This window comes from Phlebotomus papatasi, chromosome 1 (assembly GCF_024763615.1).
Source record: "Phlebotomus papatasi isolate M1 chromosome 1, Ppap_2.1, whole genome shotgun sequence".
NCBI classification, from domain to species: domain Eukaryota; kingdom Metazoa; phylum Arthropoda; class Insecta; order Diptera; family Psychodidae; genus Phlebotomus; species Phlebotomus papatasi.
The window spans coordinates 38,412,221-38,438,635 of NC_077222.1; the positions used below are offsets into that span (position 1 = coordinate 38,412,221).

General features: G+C 34.0%; 1 protein-coding gene across 4 annotated transcripts in view; it reads left to right on the forward strand.

Moving 5' to 3' along the window:
- The window catches only part of LOC129799659 (protein amalgam), a 304,732-nt gene that overhangs the window by 243,334 nt on the left and 34,983 nt on the right, over window positions 1–26,415 (forward strand). For all 4 annotated transcript variants that reach the window (XM_055843763.1, XM_055843764.1, XM_055843761.1 and 1 more), the window contains one exon: window positions 25,213–25,310. In XM_055843763.1, the coding sequence (XP_055699738.1) occupies window positions 25,213–25,310 (98 nt within the window). The remainder of the gene's footprint in view (window positions 1–25,212; window positions 25,311–26,415) is intronic.

Consider the following 26,415-nt stretch of genomic DNA (forward strand, 5'->3'; position numbering starts at 1 on the left):
ACTCCTGAGCTTTCCCATCCCCTATCATCCAATCCCCCAAAAGCTCTCACGACCCAAAAGTGACATTTACATATTCGAGCCGATGAAAAGTAAGCATAATTTAGTCAAATAAAAACTTATTCTCCCTTTTTTTTGCCTTTCTCTCCCATCTTGCACATATTACTTTGCATTATCCTTCGCCTGGAGCTTCGCGAGGAAATGCCTCAGCTATTATTCACTCTCGCGAAAATATGTTGCTGAAGAATAAAAAAAAAAATATGAAAGCCAGAGAATTGCAAAAGAAGATGATGAGAATGCTGAAGAAAACAGCGTCGCATTATTAAATTCCTTTTTTAGCCACTTTTTTTCATTGGGGTCCACCGGTTTTTCCTTCCACTAGAAAAATAAACAACGTTGATGATCATAAGGAGAAAACGTGGCATTGAAGCACAAAAACTTCCGAGTTATCAGTTTTCCCTCCATTTTTGGATTTTATTATCCTGGAAGCACAAAAATCACTCAAAAATTTTCCATGGATGCAAATATTTATCCAAGTTATCCCTTAAGCATTTGCAATAATATTTTGATTTGGTGCAATTAACGTAAACAATAATATGTTGTTGTCTTGCACGTGGCGAATGGAAGCTTGAGATATAATTAATCTTGAATATACAGTCATGATGCCTTTAAGACTTTCTCCTGCTTTACCCATAGGCTTATGAAACACCTAAAAGACTTATATATTAAATTTGTGATGAAAAATCTAATTTAACAGCGATGAAATTACAATTGATATCACACATTTGTGAAGCTAAATTTATGTTTGTCTTTCTACATTTCTTTTCGATAAAGGAAATTAAGAATAGTAAGAATTAGTAAGTTTTAGATACTTAAAACTGAAAAAAAAGCTTTTGTTGGACTTTTTAGGTATGTCCTTTGCAGAGAGCCTAGATCACAATTTTTAACAGACAGAGAGATTGTTCAATAGGCCTAATAATACTTACATGAAATACGAGACATACAAATAAAAGGGATGAGTGGGTCACTGAAGACTGAAAGAAAATATCTCTTTCCCTTGATATTTTTAGTTCGCTTAGGGGAAACTGGGGCACCACCAAACACGGGGTAGCACCAAAAACTAATTTTTATTTCTTAACTACTTGGACTATCTCAACTATTTCTTCAATAGACAAGCATCCCTATAGTGCCTATAAATTCCTATAGGTTTTGTCCTTAGAAGTCGAATATCTGATTAAAAAATCGCAGTGTTCAATGCTACCCCGTGTTTGGTGGTGCCCCAGTTTCCCCTATTTCAAAAAAACTTGAATGGAATAAATTTTACAGAAATAATAATTTCACTGCGAAACAAAAATTTTAAAAATTATTCAACAATATTACTAAGGTACTATTCCAATGAAAAATGAAATGATAAAAGATTTTCCCTGAATACCGACTTCTCTTTGTGTTGGTTCCCGTCACGACTGTTTTCCTCAGTATCCGTCGTGTTCCAAAACCACTAAACAGTCGCGACAGAAACCAATGCAAAGAAAAGTCGGTAATGTAGACGCACATGAGAACAGATATGTGCTAAAAAAATGTTTGGGAGAAAAATTTGTCATAAATGATATTTTTTTTAGAAAATTAATTTCTTAAGAAGTGAAAAAGGTAAGACCATTCGATTCGAAATTCGATGTCTTTAAAAGATCATTTAGTCTTATTTTATCATCCTAATACCATTTTTTTTTTCAAAAAAATTCTCAATTTCAAAATTTGCAAAATATCCAAAGACCGCGTTAGGCCTATTAGAGCTATTCTAATTTTGAGCAATTTTCATTTAAAATTGCTTGTTTAAAGGAAAGTTTCTGCAGAATAGAAGTCTTTAGGGAACGAAACTCAGAATTCTAGCAACAAAGGAAATGTAGGCATGGTTTGCATACAGTGAACCTTCAAACGATGCGAATTTTCTCATTGTTTACAAAGAGCTCGTCCGTCATTTCTTATCGATAAGATGGGTAATTGTTAACTTCTTGAGACGGGAGGTGTAATGGTAAATCTGCTCTTTGCAAACAAAAATAAAATTTTCAACGTTTGAAGGTTCGCTGTGTGCGAACCATGCCTATATTCCCCAGAAGATTTTGTTTTCTTGAAAAACTAGATCTCTATTAGTCTCTGACAATGTATAATCGGTGTATCGGAACGTAGATACTCAAATAACTTCATATAAGTCTGATAAGCTGAATATTAGTTAAATCATGAGGCAGAAAACTGTTCAAATGTTATTATTTTTAACATTAAGCTCAAACTCACACCATACAGTGTATACGAACTATCATATAGGCCAATATATATTTTCATTCAGAATCTTCAGTTTTTTTTTAATAAATAAATGAAGGAAAGTTTTAGACTTTAGAGTAATGCTTAACCCATTCAGTCAATGTACCAGAAATACTTTAGATAGAATGTTCATATTTTAGGAATAGTTTCCTACAGATTAATAGATGAATTTTTTGAAAAGAATTTTTTTTATCTCTTATGGGGGCGCGGGGAGCCGCCCTCAAACACGCGCCTTAACGGTCACTGAATTTAAATTCTGTACATTAATTCATTACAAACTCTTTTGATTTAGATAGAGTAACTATCCAAGAATAACACATTAACAACCAGAATTCAAATCAGGAAAGAGGATGAAGGTCAATTTTAACAAATTCGACGGGATGTCGAATTTTCCGTCTGCCATTTTGAGCAAAATTTTTGTATGATTTCACGCAAAGCGAGAAAAGAACAACAAAATGTATTCCCATCTCTGTCACGCTATTTTTTTCAAGTAATTGAAGGACTAAAGTAACTAAAAATTGATTCCCGACAGAAATTCGAATATCAATTGCCCTGGAATAAATCATCTAAAATCACTCAATTTGCGTATGATGTATAATACCATGGTAAGGAATGGGTTAAGGAAAAACGATACACAGGTGTTTACGGCCCTGCTTTACATCAAAGTTATCCACATTTTTAGAGACATTGTGGTATGTGTCTTAGCGGTCTTAGCTAACCGTTGCGTTGTCTGTCTTTAACGTTTAAAGAGTTCTTTGATAGGCCAAACAAAGTTCTTATGAAGAAACTGACAGTTAATTGAAGAGATATTGAATTATTATAAAGTTATTGAAATTTAATAATGCACCTGAATTGTATGGTGTGAGTAATAATTAAAGATCCTCCCAGTACGAAGTACAAAGGAAGTATCAAATAACTTGCGCAGTCTTTAGAAACTATGTACATATATGTCCTATATGTCCGTATGTATCATGCTGGGAAGCTGATAAAAGATTTCCCAAGTGAGAATTGAGGTGGTAGAGTGGAAATAAAAATGAAACAATATGATAGTTCTGCTGGATTGTTCACATTTGTGACCTTTCTTCGGGCTATATAACCATCACACATGAGTACAACAAACTCACAAGAGCAGTGCCTTGAGAAAATTACCAAAAAGTGGTGACAAAGTAAAACTCTTTTATTGCAATTTTCATCGTTACTCACTCGTCGTGTCTTTTTCCCACAATACACCCCGACTTTCCCTCCACCAAAGAACCCTAAGGGTATGAGTGTGTCATTTTTTCTCAGAATTTGCCATCCCTTTTGTCACTACAAGGGTGAGATGAAAAATCAAATGCACTTGACTTCCTTGGCAAGGAAAGACATAGAAAAGACAATGGATCATCTGGAAATATTTTGGAAAAAAAAACAACGTCGATGAATCCTTGCCGTTCTTCCTTCATTTTTCTCCTCCTGTCCTCGTCCCTTTCGTACATCTGCGCTGTGTCCATGAAAATTCTGAAGAATTTCTCTTTATGCGCCAACTGCTCACAGGGTTATTATAATGAAAAATATCAGATATGACAGAAATGTCTCGAAATGTGTGTTCTTTTTTTCTATCTTTCCCCCTTATTTCTTTGTCATTTTGGAAAATTGCTAAAATAATACGATGGAGCACCGTCAGTGAGCGCAAAAGATGAGAAAACCACAATATTTTATTCTAGAATTCCATCTTTTTACTCCGTTTACATGCTAAAACACTGACTTTATGAAAATTCATTGTAGACTTCTTCCTATTTTCTCCAACTTATTCACGGGGGAGAGAAAAGTTTAAGGACGGTGAAGAAAAAGATATAAATAAAATAAAACTTGTCATCAGAATATAAATTTCCCTCACCCGTGTTTCTCTTAGAAAAAGCCCCATCGAAAAGATGCCTCTCACGAGGGTTCAGAAAATAAAGTAGAACTTAAAGCTATACCATCGGGTTTCACATGCCATTAAATGGATTTCCATTTATGAATCCGAGGCACTTTTTCATTTTTTATGTCATTTTCCTCATGTGCATAGTAATAAAGTTACCTTAATTCCGAAGAATCTTACACGTATTTCTACTACCATCCATATAGAACTTTCCGGTATAAACAAAAAATCTGATAATGTTCAAAATGATTGACTTTTTAAAAATGAACTTTATATAAAACATTTCTAAATATGAAAGGGCTCTTGTAATCATACCCTTGCTCTATGAATTACCTTTTTAGGGAGGCTCCTTTGCCGTAACTACAGATTCTAAATGAACGTACCCTTATGTTTAGTAATAACCTTCCCAATTTTAGAGTTCTTTTCGGTAAAGGTTTATCCTGTACGGATTCAATGATAGAAGGAACTTACCTAGAAACCCGCTGAAATTTCGAATTATACCGAAGAGTTACACGAAAGTGAATAAGCTTATGAAAAGGATATTTATTTTAATTAAGTTAAAATTCACATTTGTGTGTCAAGAATACCGAAAGTTCTAAATGGAAAAACAATCAGGGCTAAAATGGTAAATTTGTGAACTTGAACTTTAGACTTCCGGTCATTTTCGAATAGATTCGGCGTGGCTTTGAAGTCACTTCCCAAAAGAAAATTTATCCAGTTACTTTCCATCTCATCATTGAAATTGAATTTTGAGTTCAGTTTCATATTTTTGCAAAAACATTCTGAATTTCTTTTGTTTGTGAATTTGTGATAATAATTTCGCAGAGTTTCAAGCTTATAAGTGGGCATTTCATCTTCCCCATTGATGGCCAAATTTTGTTTCAGGTAGAGATTTTTCATACTCTATTCTTTAACGAAACGGACCTACGGGTAATTAAACGGTTATAAAAATTGATTTATTTCCCCTGTATTACTTGTACTACAATCATAATTTCATTGATCGAATAAATAAAAATGTCACCTGAAGCTGAGAGTTTCAAAGTATTTTACTTAACGGATAGAATTTACATTCGCTGACGAAGATCGCAGATTCGTGATTCATGATCCAATTGTGCACGATCGAGCAAGAAAGCTAGACAAAAGATTGCACAAATTTATTGAAATAAAGTGGTTAATTGTTGAAAAGAAAATTTCACATGGGCACTACATGACCAGATTGTTGTGTAGATAATACACAATATTCACAGTTTAGAGTTAAATTAGCGTACAAAAAAATAAATTAAGAATGTCAAAGTCGTAATTGAATGCCTCCATTTGCTTTATTTTATAAATACAAAGACAGCTGGAACACTTCTTAGGTTTTAGCTGGGACTTTTCCCAGCTTATGCTATTCAAAGGAAATCCATACCTCGTCCAACTAATTCCATATTTAACAGTTGTAACACTACGAATATCTAATTTTCTGAAAATTGTTTTTGCGATAGTCTATCTAATGGATCATTATTCTAAAGATAAAACTATAAGAGAGATCGACTTTTATGTTTTGAAAATTATCGCTTTAATTACTAGGTATAGGTATTGACTAGTGACGTTAGACCCATTATGCCCTAGACACACTCCTCTCGTTCAGTAATAATCTTCCCGATTTGAGAGCTCTCTCCGGTAGAGGTTTTTCCTTTACCGATTCGAAAGTATATCAGAGAGAACTTACCTAAAAACGCGTTGGAAGTTCGAACGTTTAAACCGACGAGTTACACAAAAATGAGCAAGTTCCTAAAAAGGACATCTCTTTGAGTGAAAGTGCAATTAAGACATTCTGCCATCCTGAATTTCCATAAAACTACACAAAAATTCACTTTTTGCAGCAAACTTTGCACACTGTTGTTGACATTGTTGACGATTGAAGTGTCAAGAATATCGAAATTCAAAATGGCAGAACAATCAGCGCTAAAGCGGCGAGTACGTTAACTTGCATTTTAGGCTTCCGGTAGATTTTCGAATGGGTTTCGCTATCCTTTGGTCTGGCTTTGTCTCTTCGAAAGGTTATTATTGAACGGAGCCACTTGCAACTTAAGGCGAGAGGCGACTTAATGGAAAATGATGGAAATGCACTTTAACCATTATTTCTAATATAATTACGCTAAGCTGTCTCTCGGCTAATCCTCATGTCTGTCAAGGCCCTTACATATTTGCCGATCAGACATAGTAGACCTGGTAGACAGTATCGGTGAATACTATACTTGAATACTAGAATAAATCCGAATCTAATGTACGATTTAGTATATGCATCAACACCTGAGGAGGCCCGCTGCAGATAGGAAAGTAATGTACTAAATTGACCTACGGCTTAAGCCGAGAAATGGTCTGGTTAGTGGGAAACTGATGGGAATTTAGTCAAATTATTTATTTTGATCATAATTATACGTTAAGCCGTCTCGCGGCTTAAGTCGTAAATGAAACCAACACAAAACGATTTAAAGAAAATCGATATTTTTTCGTCGGATATAAGTATTCGCTTTTGTATACTCTCTACAAATAATCCAACGAAAAGGATATTTTCGAAAGTAAAGCATGTCCACGATAAAATTGTTCCAAATGATTTGATATTTTTATGACATTATGTCACTAGCTTCGCATTTTCGTTGTATGTAAGCGTTGTAACACGTTTTTTTTACCTTTCTTTTGGTGAAACTCTCATCAAATTCTGTTCATTTTTCACTAAGATACGAAATAATAATGGAAAAGAGAAGGGAACTGATCGTGTACACGTGTCTAAAAAATCCTGGAATCAATTACGCGAACCTTGGCAAAACTCATAAATACCTCACGCCAGACCGTCTGCAGAGTGATTCTTCGATTCTTGGACAGTAAAAACACTGTCCAGAAACCTGGATGTAAAAAAAAATCGGGGTATTGGAGATCGAAATTTGGAGAAAAAGGTGATCATACGCTACAAGAACAATAATTCGACATCTGTGAGGGATATGGCTAAAAAACTTAAATGTTCTCCCAGTCTTGTGTACAAAATCAAACAGAGGAATGGACTGAAGACTTTTAAGGCCCAAGCAGCCCCTCATTGCACGGGTGTACAAAGTTAGTCAGCTACAACACGAGCTCGAAGGCTGAACGATAAGATGATGTCTGGCTTTAGTGGGTGCATCTTGATGGATGATGAAACATACGTAAAAGGAGACTTCAAACAATTACCAGGACAACAACATTAGACCGCAAAGACTCGCACAGGATGTAAGAAATAGTACAGGTACAAAAATTATGAAAAGTTTCCAAACAAAAAAAATTATTTTGGATGGCGATCTGCTCATGTGGACGCCAGAGCGAGGCGTTCTTCATGGAGGGCAACATGAACTCGTCAATTCACATCACGGAGTGCCTCCAAAAACGCCTTTTGCCTCTGTACAGATGCCATGACATACCCCCGATCTTCTGGCCAGATTTGGCGTGGTACCATTACTCAAAAGCAACCAAAGAATGGTACGAGGAGAGCGATGTTCGTTATGTACCCATGGAGATGAATCCGCCAAACACTTCAAATCTCCGTCCAGTTGAAACATATTGGGCTATTATCAAATACGATCTGAAGAAGAAGGCTAAACGCGTCAAGAACATCGATGACTTCAAGAAAAAATGGAATGAAACAACTAAGAACCGCGGTGATGATCTTGTACAGACCTTGATGGGAGGACTCAAGAAGAAGATTCGAGATTTCGTCAATCAAATACTCGAATAAAAAATGTATTAAATATCTTAAAAATCTACAATGAAATTAAGTTTCAAAAAATATTTTTCTTTTTTTTATATTATGTAGACTTAATTTTTAAAACATTATTCTTGGAAACAATTTTGTCGTGGACACGCTTTAGCATTTGTAAGACAGCTGTTTAAATGCTTACAAATCTAAATTTGAGCTAACTCATCTATAGAAGTCCTTGAGTATCTTCCCAGTTTTTGTGCATATAAAAGATCCTGCATTACACAATCCAAAATTGTCTCTAAAGAATCTCACTAGTCACAGGCTTATCCAGGCTTATCATTGGTTTTCTAATGATCTCGTGCTCTTATAATATCTTTTTTACAATGATCTTAACAATTTGTCGCTTTCCTCGTGAAGTCTTAACTATATTTAAGTAGTGCTGATAAATTGCAGTTCAGTTCATAGAAGACAGTCACAATAAACAAGTCAGTCTTTCCCAGTGTTTCCATAAAGATGGAAAACTGATCTAAGTCACAATATATTGATTTTTCTCTTAAGCACATTCTGTTTGGTTTGACTTGTAACCAATTTACAAGATAATAGAATTATTCATTGTGTATCATAAAAAATAAGTGTTTAAGATAGATAAAATGCATTTGATTATTTCTATATATTTTGTTATATCTGTGGCGATTTTACATCTATCTGCTTTACCAGGTTAAGCAAGTGAACATTAAATTATCATTTATAATTTACTGCTAAATATTTAAATGAAATTTGCTTAGCAAGTTTAATTAATTTGTTTAGGAGGTTAATTACGATAATATTGAGGGAGCACCCAAGAAAGTGGTTATACAGTAAAGTCTATCAAATCTAATTCTCTCAAATTCAAACGACAGTTGAATTCAAAATGTCAATTGCGGAGTTATGTTAAAAACGTAAAAAAAATCGTGTTGTGGATGATTGAAAATCACATTTCTGTGCTACTTCCTGAATATTTACATACATTATTAGTGTATAAAATGAAAAGGAAATTCCTCACCAAGAAAATTTTTGAGAAAGTATGGGTATTTGATTCGGAGTACAATTTAATCTCTCGTAAGTTCCCTTAGTTTTAAAAATAACGTTCGAATTTGAGAGACGAGAAGTGTTAAAAATATTCATTTAGGATTCGAATTTAGAAGATTCTACTGTAATTCAGAATCCGCGCAAAACTTTCTTCGTATAACTTCAAATTTTACATTTCGAAGTCTACCGTGGAGTTCATGTTTGAGGAACTTCACTGTATTTATTTATTTTCACAATTGACAGAATTGTAGTTTAATAACACTGAGTGAGGGAAATCTGGAGAAGTTAAAATAACATCCTGCAAATGTTTACTTTACCCTGCAGTATTGATCCGAAATCGGTGTAAATATTATGCTTTTTAGGTGTATTAGGGGTTAAAGTTACCCTTTTTCATGTTAATTATACCATTAAAAAAGTGTAAAATTAACATTAAAAAATGCTGATATATTTTTACACCTAAAAAGTGTTAAAGTTATGAGGAAGAAAAGTTAATCAAACCCCCTTTTTTTCTCAGTGAATGATTATTTCCATTATAATTACGCTAAGATATATCCTGCTCTTTGACTCATTCTCTATCCTATAACGGCCCTAAAAAATTAATAAACAAGATAAAGCTAATCTTCAAAAAATTTAAAATAAACACTTAAAAAAACTTTTAATAGAACATTTCCTAAATACAGAAAAGCATAATTTTGTGCACAAGAGCTTGTTATCACTTGAAGATAATTTTCACGCGTGTATACGAAAAGTTGAATGAAGCCAAAACGGATGCTGAGTCACAATTCTATGAAAACATGAAAACCTTTATAAGAGCTCGTTTTACATTTTCGTGCAAGGCAAAATTTTCCACCCTTTTCAAGTCCCTTGAGAACGTAGAAATGAGCAATGAAGAAAGAGCACGAAATTGATGAGGAAGAGTTCTATATACGCTCAACATTTTCTCAATGGAGTTTTCTGTTCTTTCCCATTTTTTTTTGAAGCTTCAACATTTTCCGGTTGCGAGAGGGATGTTCTCGAAAACAGTACCAATACATATGAATATGATGGCAAAAAATGCGTATACGCAAGTAAATTACGAAAAATCCTTGGTGCTCTTTTGCGCGTATATGAGATTCCCTTTCAGGAGCATTGTCGGTCGCTTTATTTGTGCCATGAGACCTCATTGGGAAAAAAGTGAGAACAGCATATGCTTTATGCTTCCGGCATAAACACAATTTGCCCATCAAAGTGGGAGGGAAAAGCTTTCTCATCTCTGAGGTGTCCTTTTGCCATTCCTCCTTCCAACAATGCTGTACATCAGAATTTACCGCAAAATCATATTTTTTTCCACAACAAGTTCATATTTTCGATTCATACAGCGTCTCTTGTGGCTTTCCTTTGTTACCTTTCCATATTACTTACTCAGAATTTGGTGAGAATTTGACAAAGGAAGCTTTTACTGCACTTAGAACAAAGAATAAACATGTTTAGGAATTTAGTGCTTTACCTTTCTTTCTACAAAAAGCTTTCCACGTGCCACTTAGATGAGTAATAATAGCGAAAAAAATGGATACGAAATTAAATTTTCCCTTTGCCAGGGCATGTTCTAAATAAAACAAATAAATAAAAGGAATGTTTCGATACTCGGCTACAATTCCAATTTTGCTTCTTACGGTCTTACAGAAATGAATAACACCATAATTTAAAAATTCTAAACTGTTTGATTTTGATTTTGACAGCTAGTTTTGACAGCAACATCTCGCGCCATCTGCACGTAACGTCATACGATTACTCGCAATTTTCATAAAAGAATTTGAAAATCTTCAATGATTAATAATTTTTTAGAAGTCTGTTCAATCACTTTCATAACAATTTTTTAAGCAGAAATATTTAGAATCACACTAAGATAATTTTAAATTCTGAAATACATTACAACTCTGTATTTAAATTTTAATATTTGAATTCAAAGAGAGTGAAACAGCAGATATGTTTATAAACCGATTTTTTTTTCAAGTTGCCACCGATGTAGAGTTTAAATATCGAGATATCTAATTGCGATCTTCGACGACTCCCTCAAAAGTGAATCTTTAGACTTTTTTTTACCCTTTTTCCCATTATTTTGAAAATGTAATCAATAATTTTGTATTTTAGGATAAGTCTTGCGGGTATTCTAGACTAATATTTCACTTATAGGACGGCATTTATGATCGAAAAATTTTCGACAACGAATTTTCTAAAGTAGGGAGTCCGTGATGCAATTCGTATAATCAGGGGGGTGACATTATATCTGAAAAATACGACCGGTTTTAGTGTAAATTTTTCCCTGTTTTCGTACACATTTCACGATATATCTAAAACTATGTAGGTTTCCAATTTGGGGTTTTCGGTAGCCTATTCAATATTAAGTTGGTTTTTATTTTGTATTTGTATTTTTTGCTAATTCATTCTACAGTGACAGAAAACAGCTAATAAACTCAAAAGTATTTTCGGCTCTCTAGAAATATATGGGAGCATTGGAAGCGTCATACCCCTGCGTATAATCGTTCGGCTCTTAGGCGATGTGGCCCTGGCCCGACTGTCACATTTGTAAGTTCAAGTAAATTCGAGTAAGATTTTGCCAGGGGTCAGTTCTCCATTTCGGATCTTATTCTATCTTACTCCTATTCTATCTTATCCCCCAATACGGGTAGCCGCTCCATATCACAGCTCTGTCGGCAACCAGTACTGCTACTATATCACAGCATCTCTTCTCGGCGTGTGTTTGGATCAGTGACACTGAATGTTTGTATCGACTGAAGTACCACTTTCATGTTGAAACTCGTTCTCGTACCAGCCTCTATTGTTTTTGAAGTGGTTCACTTTTTTGCCAATATGCACCATTGACATTACTATTCATTCATTCACTGGACAAATTCAAAGCTGATATGGCATGAGAAATCTTTTTCTGCTGCTGCTCGGCTTTGAACCCGAGACCTCACAGTCATAGAGCCACTATATCCGCTGACCCACTTGAGGCTCTAAGTTCGAGTTTCACACGGTGCAAATGATTGAAATGTCTGAACTAACATATTTCTCAGAAACATTGTAATCCGAATTTTTATTTATTTATTTTTTTTTTTTAATTTATTTTGTCTATTTTTATAGATAATTCGAGCAAAATATAGAGTTCAGAAATATATTAATATAATGGTATTTATAATCGATTTTGGTGTTATAATTATTTACATAACATCGATCGAAATTAGATTTCATTCTGTTCTGTATGCTATAGACTTGAAAGAACACAAAAAGTTTCGATTAAGTACCATGTTTAACATCTCATAAAACAAGAAAATAATGTATAGAAAAAAAACTTTTCAGTCTGTAGATTTTTTAGTGTCTTGGAAGAAGAATTGATTAAAAATTCTTCAGAACTGTCCCCAGCCTCTCTTCAAATTGTTGAGTGTCGTTGAGGAAATATTTTCCCATTATGAGAAATTGAAAATTAAAGCCACTTCCAAGGTAACACTGGAAAGCTCTATCTTTTGAGCCTGGGTAGCATCTGAAGTTGATTGGAATGTCAGTCACAAGGGGGTTGTTTATAAATGAGAGACACACATTGATGGTGTGCTATCTAGGAAATAAACTGCAAAATGGGGAAGAGATAAGGCAATCTATTTCAACACCCTCCCATAATCAACTCCTTTGCATGCACCCTCTTCTATTCAATTGAAGCGAACACCTATGAAGAATACTACAGAAGGGACAATCGAATAACGAAAAAGCTACTTTTTATAATATAATATTTTTTCTGAAGTAGGGGAAATGCTTCTAATTTTGTCCAGTTTCTTATTTTGGACACTTTGAGGATAACATTGGACACTAAAAATAAATTGATTAAAATGATGGATTTTTATTCCAATATTTGATGAATAATGAATTCTATCTAAATATTTGTTCTTTTTGGAAGATTTTAACACTAAATACGTTAAAATTTGAATATGATTTGAGTTGAAATTGCTTTGTTGAAAATTCAGTGTGAGCAATTGCTTACGAGAAATATGACAGAACTTCGTGGCTTACTTCAGTCTTATTTAGTTTTGGTGAAGTACTAACAAAGTTTGTTCGCTGTTTTTGAGTGATATTATTGAATATTCATTGAATATTGTATTGATTCACGTTACTGATGATTTGTACATTTGACCTGAAGTGAGATTTGCCTTGTGAATTATATTTTTCGTGTGAAAAATGGGAAATTTTTTAAGACATTCACCAGTGAGGTGATGATTCTTATTTTGGACAAGTGTTTTTCTCACGAAATTTCGTGAAGTTTTAGCTTTTGTGATGACTAGGTTGGACAAATGCCTGGAGAAATGAAGGAGCATCATCTCTACGAAAGAGATGCAGTGAGAAATGCCTTGAAAGGCTCCCGGAAAGGACAGGGAATGAGCGAATCCGCACGTACTTGGAGTACCGAAGTCAACTCACTTTAATGAATGATATGGAAAGTTTCTGGGCTTCTTGTGACATTCCACGTTTCCCTTACATGACCAGGAAGAGGACTTGGTAAGATTGGTTCATAAAATGAAGAACAATGGGCATCCTGTTGAGGCGGATTATCTGTCCAAATTTACAGACAAGTTGTAAAAATTAATAACCAAGTTGTCCAAAATAAGAGTCAAATTCACCTCTACATATCAATTCATTTTTAAACGTATTAAAACTAATTTTAGTAAAAATGAGATGATAAATAGCTTGCCAAGTTTCTAAACAATCCTTCTGAAAAGAGAGTAACAAGAAAAGTCAATTAGTATTGAAAATATGGCACTTCAAACTTAGGATATCGATGCTTATATGCAGACTGTCCAAAATTATAAGCACTTCCCCTATTTGACTTTAGAAATTTTCTGGTATGTTCCTATAGATAGTTTATATAAATTAATCAAAAATCATTTTTTGACCTTGTAATTCAGGCTCCCCTTTTAAAAAGCTCTACTTGTTCCTTCCGTAGCTTCAGTACTTCATCCAAAAATAAATGCAAACAAAAATAAATGATACTATCAGAAAATCACACTTGTGGCGTTCAGTGGGGAGTTCTTTTAACGATTTTCACATAATTTTTTCTTTCTCCTCTCCTATGAAACTTTTTTATCCATAGCAAAATTGCTGAAGCGGTCATATGGTGTTCAAAATAATTCATTAATGAAACTACTCTACGAAAATTCCGTACATAGCATGAACTTTTCATAAAGCTCAACGGCAAGAGCTTTCTCATTTTCGAGTACGATATTGAAAGCATTTCCTTTACTAGAGTTTTTTATTTAATATTTTTTATGCTTGCGTGAATAAATTTTCAAACCTAATGAAAAGATTGAGAAATGATTAATTTACGTAAAAACTCGAGAACGACGTGAAAGCCGTAGGGAGTTATTTACTCGGTTTTCGATTTTAAAAACTGTTTTTTTTTTATTCTAGACAGTTGTGAGCTAAACCAGCTAAATCTTTAGCTTTATATGTTTTGCTTTAGCCAGAGATTTAATAGTTGGCCCTATGGGCAGTAAGCATAAATTGTATATCAAGAATTACTTAAATTTGTTTCTAGGGAAATATGGGTCAGTTTCGTAAGGCATACTTCTTCTCAAGACTTTATTTCTCAATTAATAATTATATAGGGGGAACTGGGGCAGTAGTAAACTGGGGTAGTTGTAAACACTGGGATTTTTTCATTAATTTTAAGACTCCAGAGGATAAAACCCATAAGCATTCATAGATACCATGGGGATGTATGTCCACAGAAGAATTGGTCAATAAAATCCTAATACTTTAAAAATAAAAATCATTTTTCCCGAAAATGTTGATATTTCAATTATTTTGGTCATTTGGATTTCCACCTGGAAATTAAAAACTGTGTAAAATAATCGAAATGTAGCAATACCAGTTCTTTCCTACATCTTTTAGGATTATATTTATGCATTTGCTAGAGAAATTGAGATTCTCATTATTTCAAAAGAATTAATAATTGGTCAGAAAACAGCATTTGGGGTAGATGTAAACAGGAAATTTCAATTTCACAAAATGAGTAGGTAAAAGAGCGGGAAATTGACCTTCATGCGAAATATCTATAATTCATAGATTACGAAAAAAATTGGTGGCGCTGTGTTCAATAAAAAGTCACATGATGTCAAAATATGGGGAAAATCCATTGAAAAATGTCTTTGATATGCATGCTTTTAGTTTTTTTTGCTATTTTAATTATTCTTTGTAAAAAATGTCGTGATTTTTTGAAAAATATACAGTTTTTATATATCTCTTAAGTAATTAAAATAATCGAAAGTGGTGCAAAGTTAATTTGAAGGGTGGAAAAAAGGTGTTTACATCCTCCCCAGAAAGTGGTTACTTCTACCCCAGGTATTTTGTGAAAAGAGAAAAATGCACAGGGACACAAATTTTATTTTTATGGAAAACTCAATTGTTTTCCAGCATCCGCATTACCCTCGACGAATTGCCTATACCCAAGGGTAAAACATGAGCTAAGAAATATTTTCCAAAAAATCACGGTGTCCTTGGAAAATCACCTCAAATTCGCATCTATCGAAAATGGTTACATGTGCCCCAGTCTCCCCTATCGCAATACCCTTATATCAGTTATGGACTCTACACACTAAGGAAATTAATTTTCATAATGAAGCAAATTGCCTAGTCTTTTGTAAAAAAGAAATAAATAAACGGACATAAATTTATCTAGTCTAGAAGCCATTACACTGAGAAAAAAAGAGGGTTTGATTAAGTTTTTTTCCTCATAAATTTAACACTTTTTAGGTGTAAAAATATATCAACATTTTTTAATGTTAATTTTACACCTTTTTAAGGGTAAAATTAACATGAACAAGTGTATCTTTAACCCCTAATACACCTAAAAAGCAAAATGTTTACACCGATTTCAGATCAATACTGCAGGGTAAGATAAACATTTCCGAAATTTTATTTCAAATTTTTCGGATTTCTCTCAGTGTAAACGATTAGACATTAGCTTTGATTTAACATTTAATTAACATAATTTAATTTATTATTATTATTTTGAATTGATTATATTATATTATTTTCCGAAGGGAGTGACGTATAGAATGTCCCTGCGTTCTTGTATAATTTTATATCCGAATATACCTATAGTGATCAACAATTAACAGTTGTAGAGCGTATGGCCCATTCGACACATGTTAACCCAGTTGATGGCCAAACCCACCAATCTAAATCCTTTATTCTCCTGAGACGCCCAACCTCTACCATCCCAGGTGCTGAAAACTATAATACGGACCGCTTGTCTATCTATCTGAAAGGAGCCATTGCAGACGAATTCGACTTGTCAAAGTCAAATAAGTCGATTTTTTGTAAAATTTCTTTTTTTCTTGCTTTTCGGATACCCCTTGACACCCTTTACTATCCCTACCGCCCCTACCTAACGGGAAAGTTAATTATTCTCAAAGTTATAGAGATTTCAAATCTTGAAACTCCTATACTCAGCATGTAAAATCTGAGCTTGAAATCACTCTTCTGCAAATTTGGTCATTCGTGTCTTATTCGATTTATATTCTGAACCGTCTAAGTAATATCTGTACTCTTTCTAAGCCTAATCTGGCTCGATGCCGTCTTTATCGTCGTTGTGGTTAAGAATTGGTTCTAGCGAAAATGATGACAAAGGTGAAGTCTATGGGCTTGAACTTTACCCCTGATGTTGTGGGTTAAGTTAAGAACCGTCAATTCCTTGAAATGTACTTGAATATTTAGGGCGCTCATCGAAGAACCTTCGGCTTTCTTCAAACTGATCTTGTAAGATCTTTCGCTCATCTTGGTGTTTAATTTTATCTTCATCGATTTAGTGCACTAAAACTGAAGATACTCAGTTTTTGCCGCGCAAAATGGATGAAAAATCTTAGGTTAGGTTCAAGGTCCGTGTTATAAACCGATCATTATTTTTTTGAGTTCAAAATTTAAGCCTAATGCTGGCTTCAAACTGGAGGTTTAGCCCAGTTCCCGAAAGTCTGAATTTTCAAAATAGCAACCAATTTTATTGATGTTTGAGAATTACCCGGATCATTTGCCTATAATGTCCGGTCCTAAGTCATATTATCCCAACAAATCTAGACTGATAAGGAATTATAGAAGTTAAGCCATACAGCTAGGCCTTAGGTCTGAAGCCCGTATATAAGTAAGTTTAAGTGTTGAAGTAATCTATGTCACACGTCACACTTTTATTCGGTTACAAAACGGTAGACATATAAGAAAAGTCAAAGCAGTAGGGGAAGTGGGGCATCTTTGAATGTGGGTCACCTTTTAAATTGCGATTTTCACCTGTTTTTAAAGAAAATTGAGCCTTACTGTGATTTAATTCAGTTGCACAAACCGATTGAGAAGATAAATTACATTATGATATGGCTCAATTCCACTTAAACATTGGAGAAAAATCCCAATTTCAAAGGTGCTCCACTTTCAAATGTGCCCCAATTCCTCCTAAAGAGCTTTGTGGAATACTCAAACTTGCAAAGTCCATGCTTTTGTCCATGCATTGGATAACTAAAAAAAAATACTTCAGTGAAACAATTAAAGCGCAATCCATTTATTAAGCAGTAGCAGACATAAGTTTGAACATTTTGCAAAGCTGGGTCACTTTCCCACTCCTATCTTTTGAAAAATTATTCAAAAAAAGAAAATCATTGTGTTCTCTGAATCTTTGAAGTACATTTCTCTGAGCTTTTTTAAGTGAACCTTTGGCTTTTTGACGAAAGTTCCAAAGTAAACAACTCTTTAGGGGCTTGGCATTAAAAGCTTTCTGATGCTTTTTCTGACTAAAACAATCATTTGTTTTTTCCGGCCATCAAACAAGAATAATTCATTTTTCATCAAATAGCGCTCAAAATTCACCATAGGAAAGTTGTGAATAGCATTTTTTTCATAATCCGGATTTTTCTTCTATAACTTGCGCATACAGTGAAAGGGGGACGGTGGGTGGGATGGTTTGAGGACTTTGGATAGGCAAAATGGGAAGTATATGTGCGAGTGAAGACGGAGAAAAAAGCGACGCAAATAATAAATTGTTATGATTTACGATTCTAGGATTTTCATTACATACATTCTCTATTATGTACTCGTTTCTCATAAGCTATCCTCCAGCTGAGCCATACCTCTTCCAAGTTCCTTTCGCTGGCGTCATATATAAATTGTTTATTATTGCTCGCTTTTTAGTTGCTACTTTAGCAACAATACACACAACACGGTAGATTTAACCTCTGCACCAGTTTATAATTCTCACCGATCCGGTTGTCGTGGTCTACAACGTGGATTTCCCGTCTTTTCGCCCGTAACCAGCCCCCTCCTGTTTAGGGCATACCGTATTTCACATGTTATGGAAATTATTATTGTGATAAATGATCATTTTCATTGGACTGAGTATGTTGTGGTGGTTTTTCTTCCATTATTAATACCACCCAGAGGATACAAAACACCAAAACTCACTTCGCTGTGATCTCAAAGGCTTCGATATGCGCTCATTCTATTTAGGTAAAGCTCTTCCAAATGTGTAACTCCCCACAAATACGGATTGAGTTAATTAATGTTTAAATCAATTACAACTTCATTCTTGTCGTCGCATCATTTTATCCCACTCGAAAACCCTTAATCATATGGTATTTGTGATATTATTTAAATGAAAATCAGCGTCTGTTGGCAAATATGGCACTTAAGCTAAATTATGCGATAAAAACAACACAATTTGTATTTTCACTGTCTTACACTTTTGAGAAATGCTGCACAGTATATGGCGAAAAAAAGATTGATGGAAGTCAAAAATTACCATAAATTAAAAATTATGAGTGTATGTGCTCAATTAATTTGATATTTATTTGCCTATATTTCATTTTGGTGAGAATGATTAATTATTTGGATCCTTCAGTACTCTCTCTGATTTATTTAACAATAAAAGCAGCTTCTTAAATTTAATAGAAAATTTAAAGCAAAACCCCTCAACTCTTGGGTACCTTTGAACTTGAGCTTTTTTCTCCAATATTTAAAATGATTTAAAGCTTAACATAATAAATGTAACTTCACAATTAGTTTATGGAGCTAAATTGTGTTATGGTAAGGGATAGTTCTATTCAAAAATAGGAGAAAGAGACTAATTTCAAGTGTGCCCCATTTCAAAGGTGCCTCACTTCCCCCCATAAACAATTTCAGCATAATGAAAGTAGCATTTTTTCAGTAAAAAAGATGCAGATTTAAGCAATTAAAAATTCGAAAATGCTTCAAAATTTAATATTTTTCCTCAAATTCAATTTTCAGTTTATTTGATTTAAATTTTTCATCCCCTAATAGTTCACTTATTAAAAATATAATTACAAAGTGATCAAGTTTATTATAATCTACAGGAACTTCTGCAACATAAAGACAAAATCGCCAAAGAGATTCCAACAAAAATATTCAATTTTTTTTAGTGTTACACTTTGTAACACGATTTTGAATGCTCGGGCAATAAATTGGGATTTAGTAGTTATTTTGGTAAAGAGGTCCGTAAAATAATATTTAGTCAGTAAATAAAAATTAAATTATTATTATTAATCGTATCGGAATATACTTTGTTACAATGTGATCATGTTATATTGCTGTTGCATTTCGTGGTGGAATAATCCGCTAAGTCCATGTGTAGACCACCCAGGAGCGCCTTCTCCGTAGTGTATGTAGATGCATCTTCCATGCTCCCAGAGTTTTTGTGGGCAGAGATGGTGCATTATATTACGTTTTATCACAGTGAAAATGTCTTTTTCTAAACATTCAGATCTTTGCACCGGGCGGGACTCGAACTCACAACTTTGAGAGTCAAGTCAGAGATCTCGTCGTCCGCCCAAGACGAGCGGTCTTGTTGATTGCGCCACTGAGATCTCCAAAAATTCAATAATAAACTATAAATATCCAAATAAAAAACTATTGAAATATTCTTGGTAAAGGAAAAAGCCAATGATATAAGCCTAGATCAGCTTATAGAGGTGCGATTCATTCATTGCAAATTTGGATTGTAGCAAACTCGAACGATATTTATACATAAATAATGCAAATTTCATTTAAACTGTATCTAACTTATTTTCGTTATTAATTATATTAATTATATTCGTTAATTAAATTAAATTAATTATATTCGTTTCGAAAGAATTCGCATCTCTTGAAGATTCGCGAAAAAATTCACCTCCCGCGAAAATCAGCGAAAAATTCGCGACCCGCAAAAATCCGTGAAAAATACACGCCCCGTGAAAATTCGCGAAAAAAAACTCGTCACGCAAAAATCTGCGAAAAAAATCGTGCCCCCGAAAATACGCGAAAAAATTCGCGCCCCGCGGAAACTCGCGAAGAAATTCGCGTGTCTCGAAGATGCGCGAAAAAAATCGCGGATCGCGAATTGTATATGTCACCTTACAAATCTTCGAATATAGGCTCACTATGTAGAGAGAGCGAGAGAGAAAGGTAGAGTGAGAGAGTGCTATATATATGGAAAAATCTTGTCCGACGCCGTTTCTCCCGCCTGACGCTATTAGCAAATATTCTTAAAATTGAAATCTTTAAAGTAAAATATCTCGAGAACTGCTCGACAAATGTTTTGAATTTTTTTTTAAACTGGTCTAAATATTCTGGGCTACAACATAAACATAAAATTTTCAAAACCGCATGATTAGATTTCGAGATAAACTACAAAACGTGATTTTTAACCAGTTTAGAACGGATTTTTCAAAAAACTTATGGCACAGAAATCGTCGTACGCTCGAGTAGATATATTTAAAAAAAAATTATGAAGATATCTCTTTCCAAACCGGAGATATTGCATACTACGGACGATAGGACGACCGGCCGTACCCGAAATTGCCGGCTTATGATTTTCGGAATCAGGGATGTTCAAAACATAAACCCTGTGAATTTAAGCTCGATCTGTGCACTTTGAGAAAATCCGAGGATTACAATAGGTGTCATTAGAAGGAATCACACCTAATAAAGATGTTGTTGTGCATCATTTTGGAATTTTCGGCTTGATTTAAGGGAAATTTTGATCACCTTTTGGGTTTTTTACTGTCCAATCTGCTAATTTCTGACCAAACATGTTAATCCTAAATCCTTAAAAATGGGTTACGATCTGTAAACCCTGATTGAGCTGAGCTAATATTAAAAAATTGGGATAATGGGGAACTGAGTCTGCAATCCTTAGTTCAATTTCCTGACAGTGAACTGGTTCACGGTGACTGATGCTCACCCATTGAAGCTTTGATGTTAATTGCCATGAGCAAAAGAATGCCATATAACAACCTTCAACACCCTCCTTGGTAGTCTTTTCTTCCATTCATACTGACTGTCCTCTCGTCTTCTTGTACAGGTGAAAAGACCTAGAAATTTTAAGTAGTATCCTTCGATATTATTGTGGAAGACCGGTCGTCAATAAAATTTAAAAACGGTTTTTAATGGCCTCTACACACTAGAAAAATTTTGTCCATATTGAAGTTAATTTCCTACGCTGATGTAGGAAAAACTTTTAATTTCTCTTTCTTAATGTGAAAATAACTTAGCTCAATGTGTCAGTCAAATTGTGTCACGGATTTTGTTTGACCGAAAATCAAAGCTAAAGTAAAAAAAAGGTAAATTTACATAAATTTAGAAAAAATTGTATAGATTAAAAGTGATTAATTAAAGTCAATGCATACCATTCGCATGTGTAAAATCTTCAGTACTCAAAATGTCTTTAAACAACACAAAGTGTGGTGACCCCTAAAGTTCTCAGACCCTGAGATTCTTTACAGTCAATTTCTGTTTGAATAGTTGTATAATGTATCTTACCTAACATAATTTCGTCTAATAAGTTTATTACTAATTTTTAAAACCAGCTTTAAATTTAAATGGTAGAAGCAATGGCAAGCGTGGCCTGAATGGAAATTCTGTGAGAGTATGACAATATCATATGACAAATTTTTATGGTACAATTCGGGAGCAGGACAACATTAAAGCTGAATAAACATCGAATGGCAATCACAAGGAGCGCTATGAAGCTTTCAGTAACTGATATAAGCAGAATTTATAATTATTACTTCTGGATTTACTATATAAAAAATTAAAAAGTCTTATTAGTGTCCTCTATAAATATTAAAAACTAAAAATTAAATAAATAACAATTTTAATTAGTTGTAAACTTTAAAATGTGAGACTCATCAAAGTTATTTGAGGAGCTCAAAAAATAAAAAGAAAGAAAAGCTGAATAAAGAAGTTAAATTCCAATAAAAAAAAGTAACAACATTTCAGTAAAGTGAAACAGTTTTACAAATTCGAAACTGCTTTTCGTAGCGAAAATTCGAATCTTTGGTTAGCAGGCAATAAAGCTGTTTTCATAAAACTTCCTAAGTAATTAAAGATCACCCAAATGTGTATACTATGAAATAAAACATATGAAATTATTGCGAAGGGATGAGAATGATAAATTTGCGTGGAAATTAAAACCATTTTTATCAGTATACCCATTTCCGAAAAACCATATGGTTTTCAAGCACTATAAAGCTGGAGCATTAAAGTGAACTCTCTGGTGAATCTGAAAATGTAATGTATGTAGAGATGAATGCATTTGATGAATTAATGCATCAAAGGAAATTGTGTGTCTCGCGAAACCACCCCCGTTCAGTGCTCATTTGTTGCCATATTATGCAACTCTGGGGGTTGCAAGTAAACGAGAAACTAGGTCACAAGAACACTGCACAATTTAGTTCAAAATTCAGCGTGAATAAATTGAAAAACTTTTTTACAACAATGTTTTTAAGAATAACCCTAATAAAAAAAAGCAAAGTATGACGTAAAAACTAAAATATGATCAGCGGATAATGGGAACTAAAAATGCTCTTTCGTTCATTAATCCAAGAGAATGGAGGTGGTGTAATCACCTTAACAATGCTATGTAATGCACATCTATGGCTCAGAATTATGGTAATCCCAGGAATATAAAAAAAATCTAATGAGATTAAATATTTCTCGTATTTTTCGATTTTTTTTTCGTTTTTAATACCATGCATGAATATTATCACGTTATGAAATAAAAAAAAAAGTTTTGTTAGTTTTCACATAAAACGTATAAAATTGTATTACTTATCATTTATTTAAAAATAATAATGAAGCTAAAATATTTCATGGGATTATTTTTTTACGTTAGAATGAAATTTTTCATAATTCTTACTTCCATGCATTTCACTATACAATAAATATTATAAACAATGTGTGTTAAAACGTGTGCAGTACACGTACAAAGTTTTGGTCCGATCTGATGATATTGGATTTTACAGTCTTCACACATTTTGCATCATGTTTCCGTAATTAGTTAAGAATTTATGGGGACGCATTTGTAATCTCCCTTGGGGTAGCTTAAAAGCAATTAGTAAATTAGCTCATCTTATGATATGTCCCTTTATCCTTAACCCTTTAAGGATGATTGGACCACCGCTGTCCCATAGAGAAAATATTTTTTTCTGAATATCTAAACATACTTTTTGTCTAAACTTTGTACATAATAACAAAGAGAAAGGTTTTCAGGATGCGCACTCACTCTGGCTCGAACACTTTATATTTTTCCTATGCCCCTTTAATGAATCTGACCTAATGGCAATTATATTTTAATAGCTAGTCTTAAGTCCCAATTTTCCTGAAAAAAATTAGGTCAGATTCATTTCAAGAATAAGGAAAAAATACGTAGTGTTCGAAACCAAAAGTGTGCGAAACCTCACTGCTTTCCCTTGTATTTTTTTACATTTCCAATATTTTTAAGGAAAAAAATCCTTGGCATTATCAACTTCAATAACTATACATATTACTTTTCACGAGAACGAAAATTATCATTCATTGATATCTTCAGTAAAACTTCTTAAATATTATGGATAGTATAGGGGAAAGCGCGCTACCTTCGAACGATTTAAGCTTTGCACAAATCATTTTTTCAATGTGTTATAAAATGAATTTGGCCCAGTATAATATTAAATTTTTACAGGTAATCCAATGCCTCAAATTTTAAGAAAAGGCTACGGGTGAAAGGAACATAGAGAAAAAATTAAATCGTCCAAAGCTTGAGTCGTCCGAAGGTAGGGCGATTTCCCCTATAGACTTCAAGCCTCAATACGAGTAAAAAAAAAACTCCAAATCCGCTTCTGATGGATTTTTCAGAGCGTTAAGTTAGACGTTTCATTGATCTTTTTTATCAGTTTCATTTTTATTGTTGATATTGTCAGTGAAAAGCATCTAAACCTTAAAGGGTTAAGGCAAAAGCATACGCATATTTACATAATATATCTAGAAAATTTATACATAGGGTAAGTCTGTTGCTCTCAAAAAACATAAAATTTATTTTAAAATTATTTATGATTGACAAAATTTTTCGTATTAAACTTTTCAAAGTACCCACTTGTAAATCAATTCGTGGAATTGTAAATCAAGAAAAGCTATGAGCATCCTTTTCGGAAAGATAAAATGTGGAAATAAACTTCTTCAGCATAAATTTAAGGAGGATGAAATAAAATTTTTAAAACAAGTATATTGATTTTCTCACTCTGGCTGAATAGGTTTGATTTTTTTTTCGCCGATAAAATTCAACTCAAAATGATGTACGACATAATGTAAAACCACACTGATATAAAGTTCATGTTCCATAAAATCAGACCATAAATATTTCCCTGTAATAAATATAATTCACACGCAAACATTCACTCTTATTGCTGAGTAATTTTGACTGTCTCAAGGTTAGTAACGTCCCGTAAAATTTTCAGGAGAGAATTTTACAAATTGCTTTTAGAGATTGTAGTGCACTAAACGATTTCGCTAATTCTTCCCATCTTTGTCTCTATGCTTGAGGGTTCTTGGGACTAAGGGTGAACTTTTCGTGATGGAAGACGAAAAGGATGTGAATTTGGCAAAAAAAAAATCCGTCCCTCCAGTTAGCTTTTAAAAAGTTTCCCAATGGAAGGAAAAGCTCGCCAATTTGTCTGAGTGGGGATCTATGAACAAAAAGCCAGGTTGATAGATCTGAAAGAGAACAAAGAAGTGCTGAGAATAAAGAGCTAAAAATAGCTTGTGGTCAGCAATCAAATAGATGAGATGGGAGCTTAATTGGGCATTTGATTGACTGTCTGAGATAGAATTTACGGAATAAGACACTCATAAGTTGGCATTCTCAACTTCATGCTTCTCTTTCTCTCTTTTTGTATTTTTGCAGATCCACCAGACATCGCTGTGGAAAAGTCTTGGGTGCATTCTGGAGAAGGATTTGAAGCTCAGCTCGTTTGCATTGTTCATGCTGACCCGCAGCCAACGGTAAGTATCATTTTAGAGCTTTTTATTCCATCCACACTGAGAGAAAGTCTTCAAAGAAATAAGAATGTTGGGATTAGTGTTAAGGCAGTTCTTGACGGATTGAGACTTGATTTTGTATTTAAGTCCTACCCAAGTGGCAGAGTTTAGAGGGACGACAATACGACGTTTTAATTTCTACGTCATAGAGGAATGACTGAAATTTTACTAATTTGATAGGAATCTAAATTAATGTAAACTTGGTGTAGAAATGTCGAGGTTTAAGGGTTCATAGTAACCCCATACTACTACCTCCATGAGGTGAGCCCTGGAATCCAGTCGAAATTTTCGGTTAGAGACTGACTGAAGAGGGAACTTGTCTTGGCTATCTGAACTATATTACTCAGACTTTGGCGGACGAGAATTTGTGACGATAGTTAGGTCGTCACAAAAGGGTGTTGTGAGGAAGAGCGAGTACATTACTTGCCAACGGACAGACCCAAATCCATTCGTAATGGTTCCTAACTTGGTGTTAAGTGCCAACCGGCCGTAAAGTTAAATCGAAAATTTTTTATCCTTGTACATTATGACGTTGTATAAGAGTGCCAACCGAACATAGTTCGAAAATGACAAAATGTGTGTATTGGTGTAGGAATGTCGACCTATGGTGATCATTAATTATGAGATATATTATACTGTATCATCAGTATCAGCGAAAAGATGCTCGGCTGTCAGCGAAAAGATGCTCGATTAGAAAGTTTGACGTTGTATTTTTTCTTGACCATTTTCCACTTTCAGTCATATGACTTACAATGTCCTCGGATATGACTTAAGTCAGTACATCACATTAACTAAAAATTTACGTCATGAAGACTAGTTTCTTACTACTCGAACTTCACGGAGAGAGCAGTATATATAAACCCTCGATTTTTTCTCCCCCCAAAAATTTTCACCTTCCACCTCGCGGAGACCACTTTTCTTGACAAATCGGTAGATGATGCGGTAGATGACAACGGTAGATGATGCGAAAGTACTTTTGAGGGATAACATCTAAGTCATGAGTTCGTGCACTTCGCAAAGCCTGGGATGCTTTAGCAACCCTTTTTACTTCAGCTTTTCGAGATTCTGG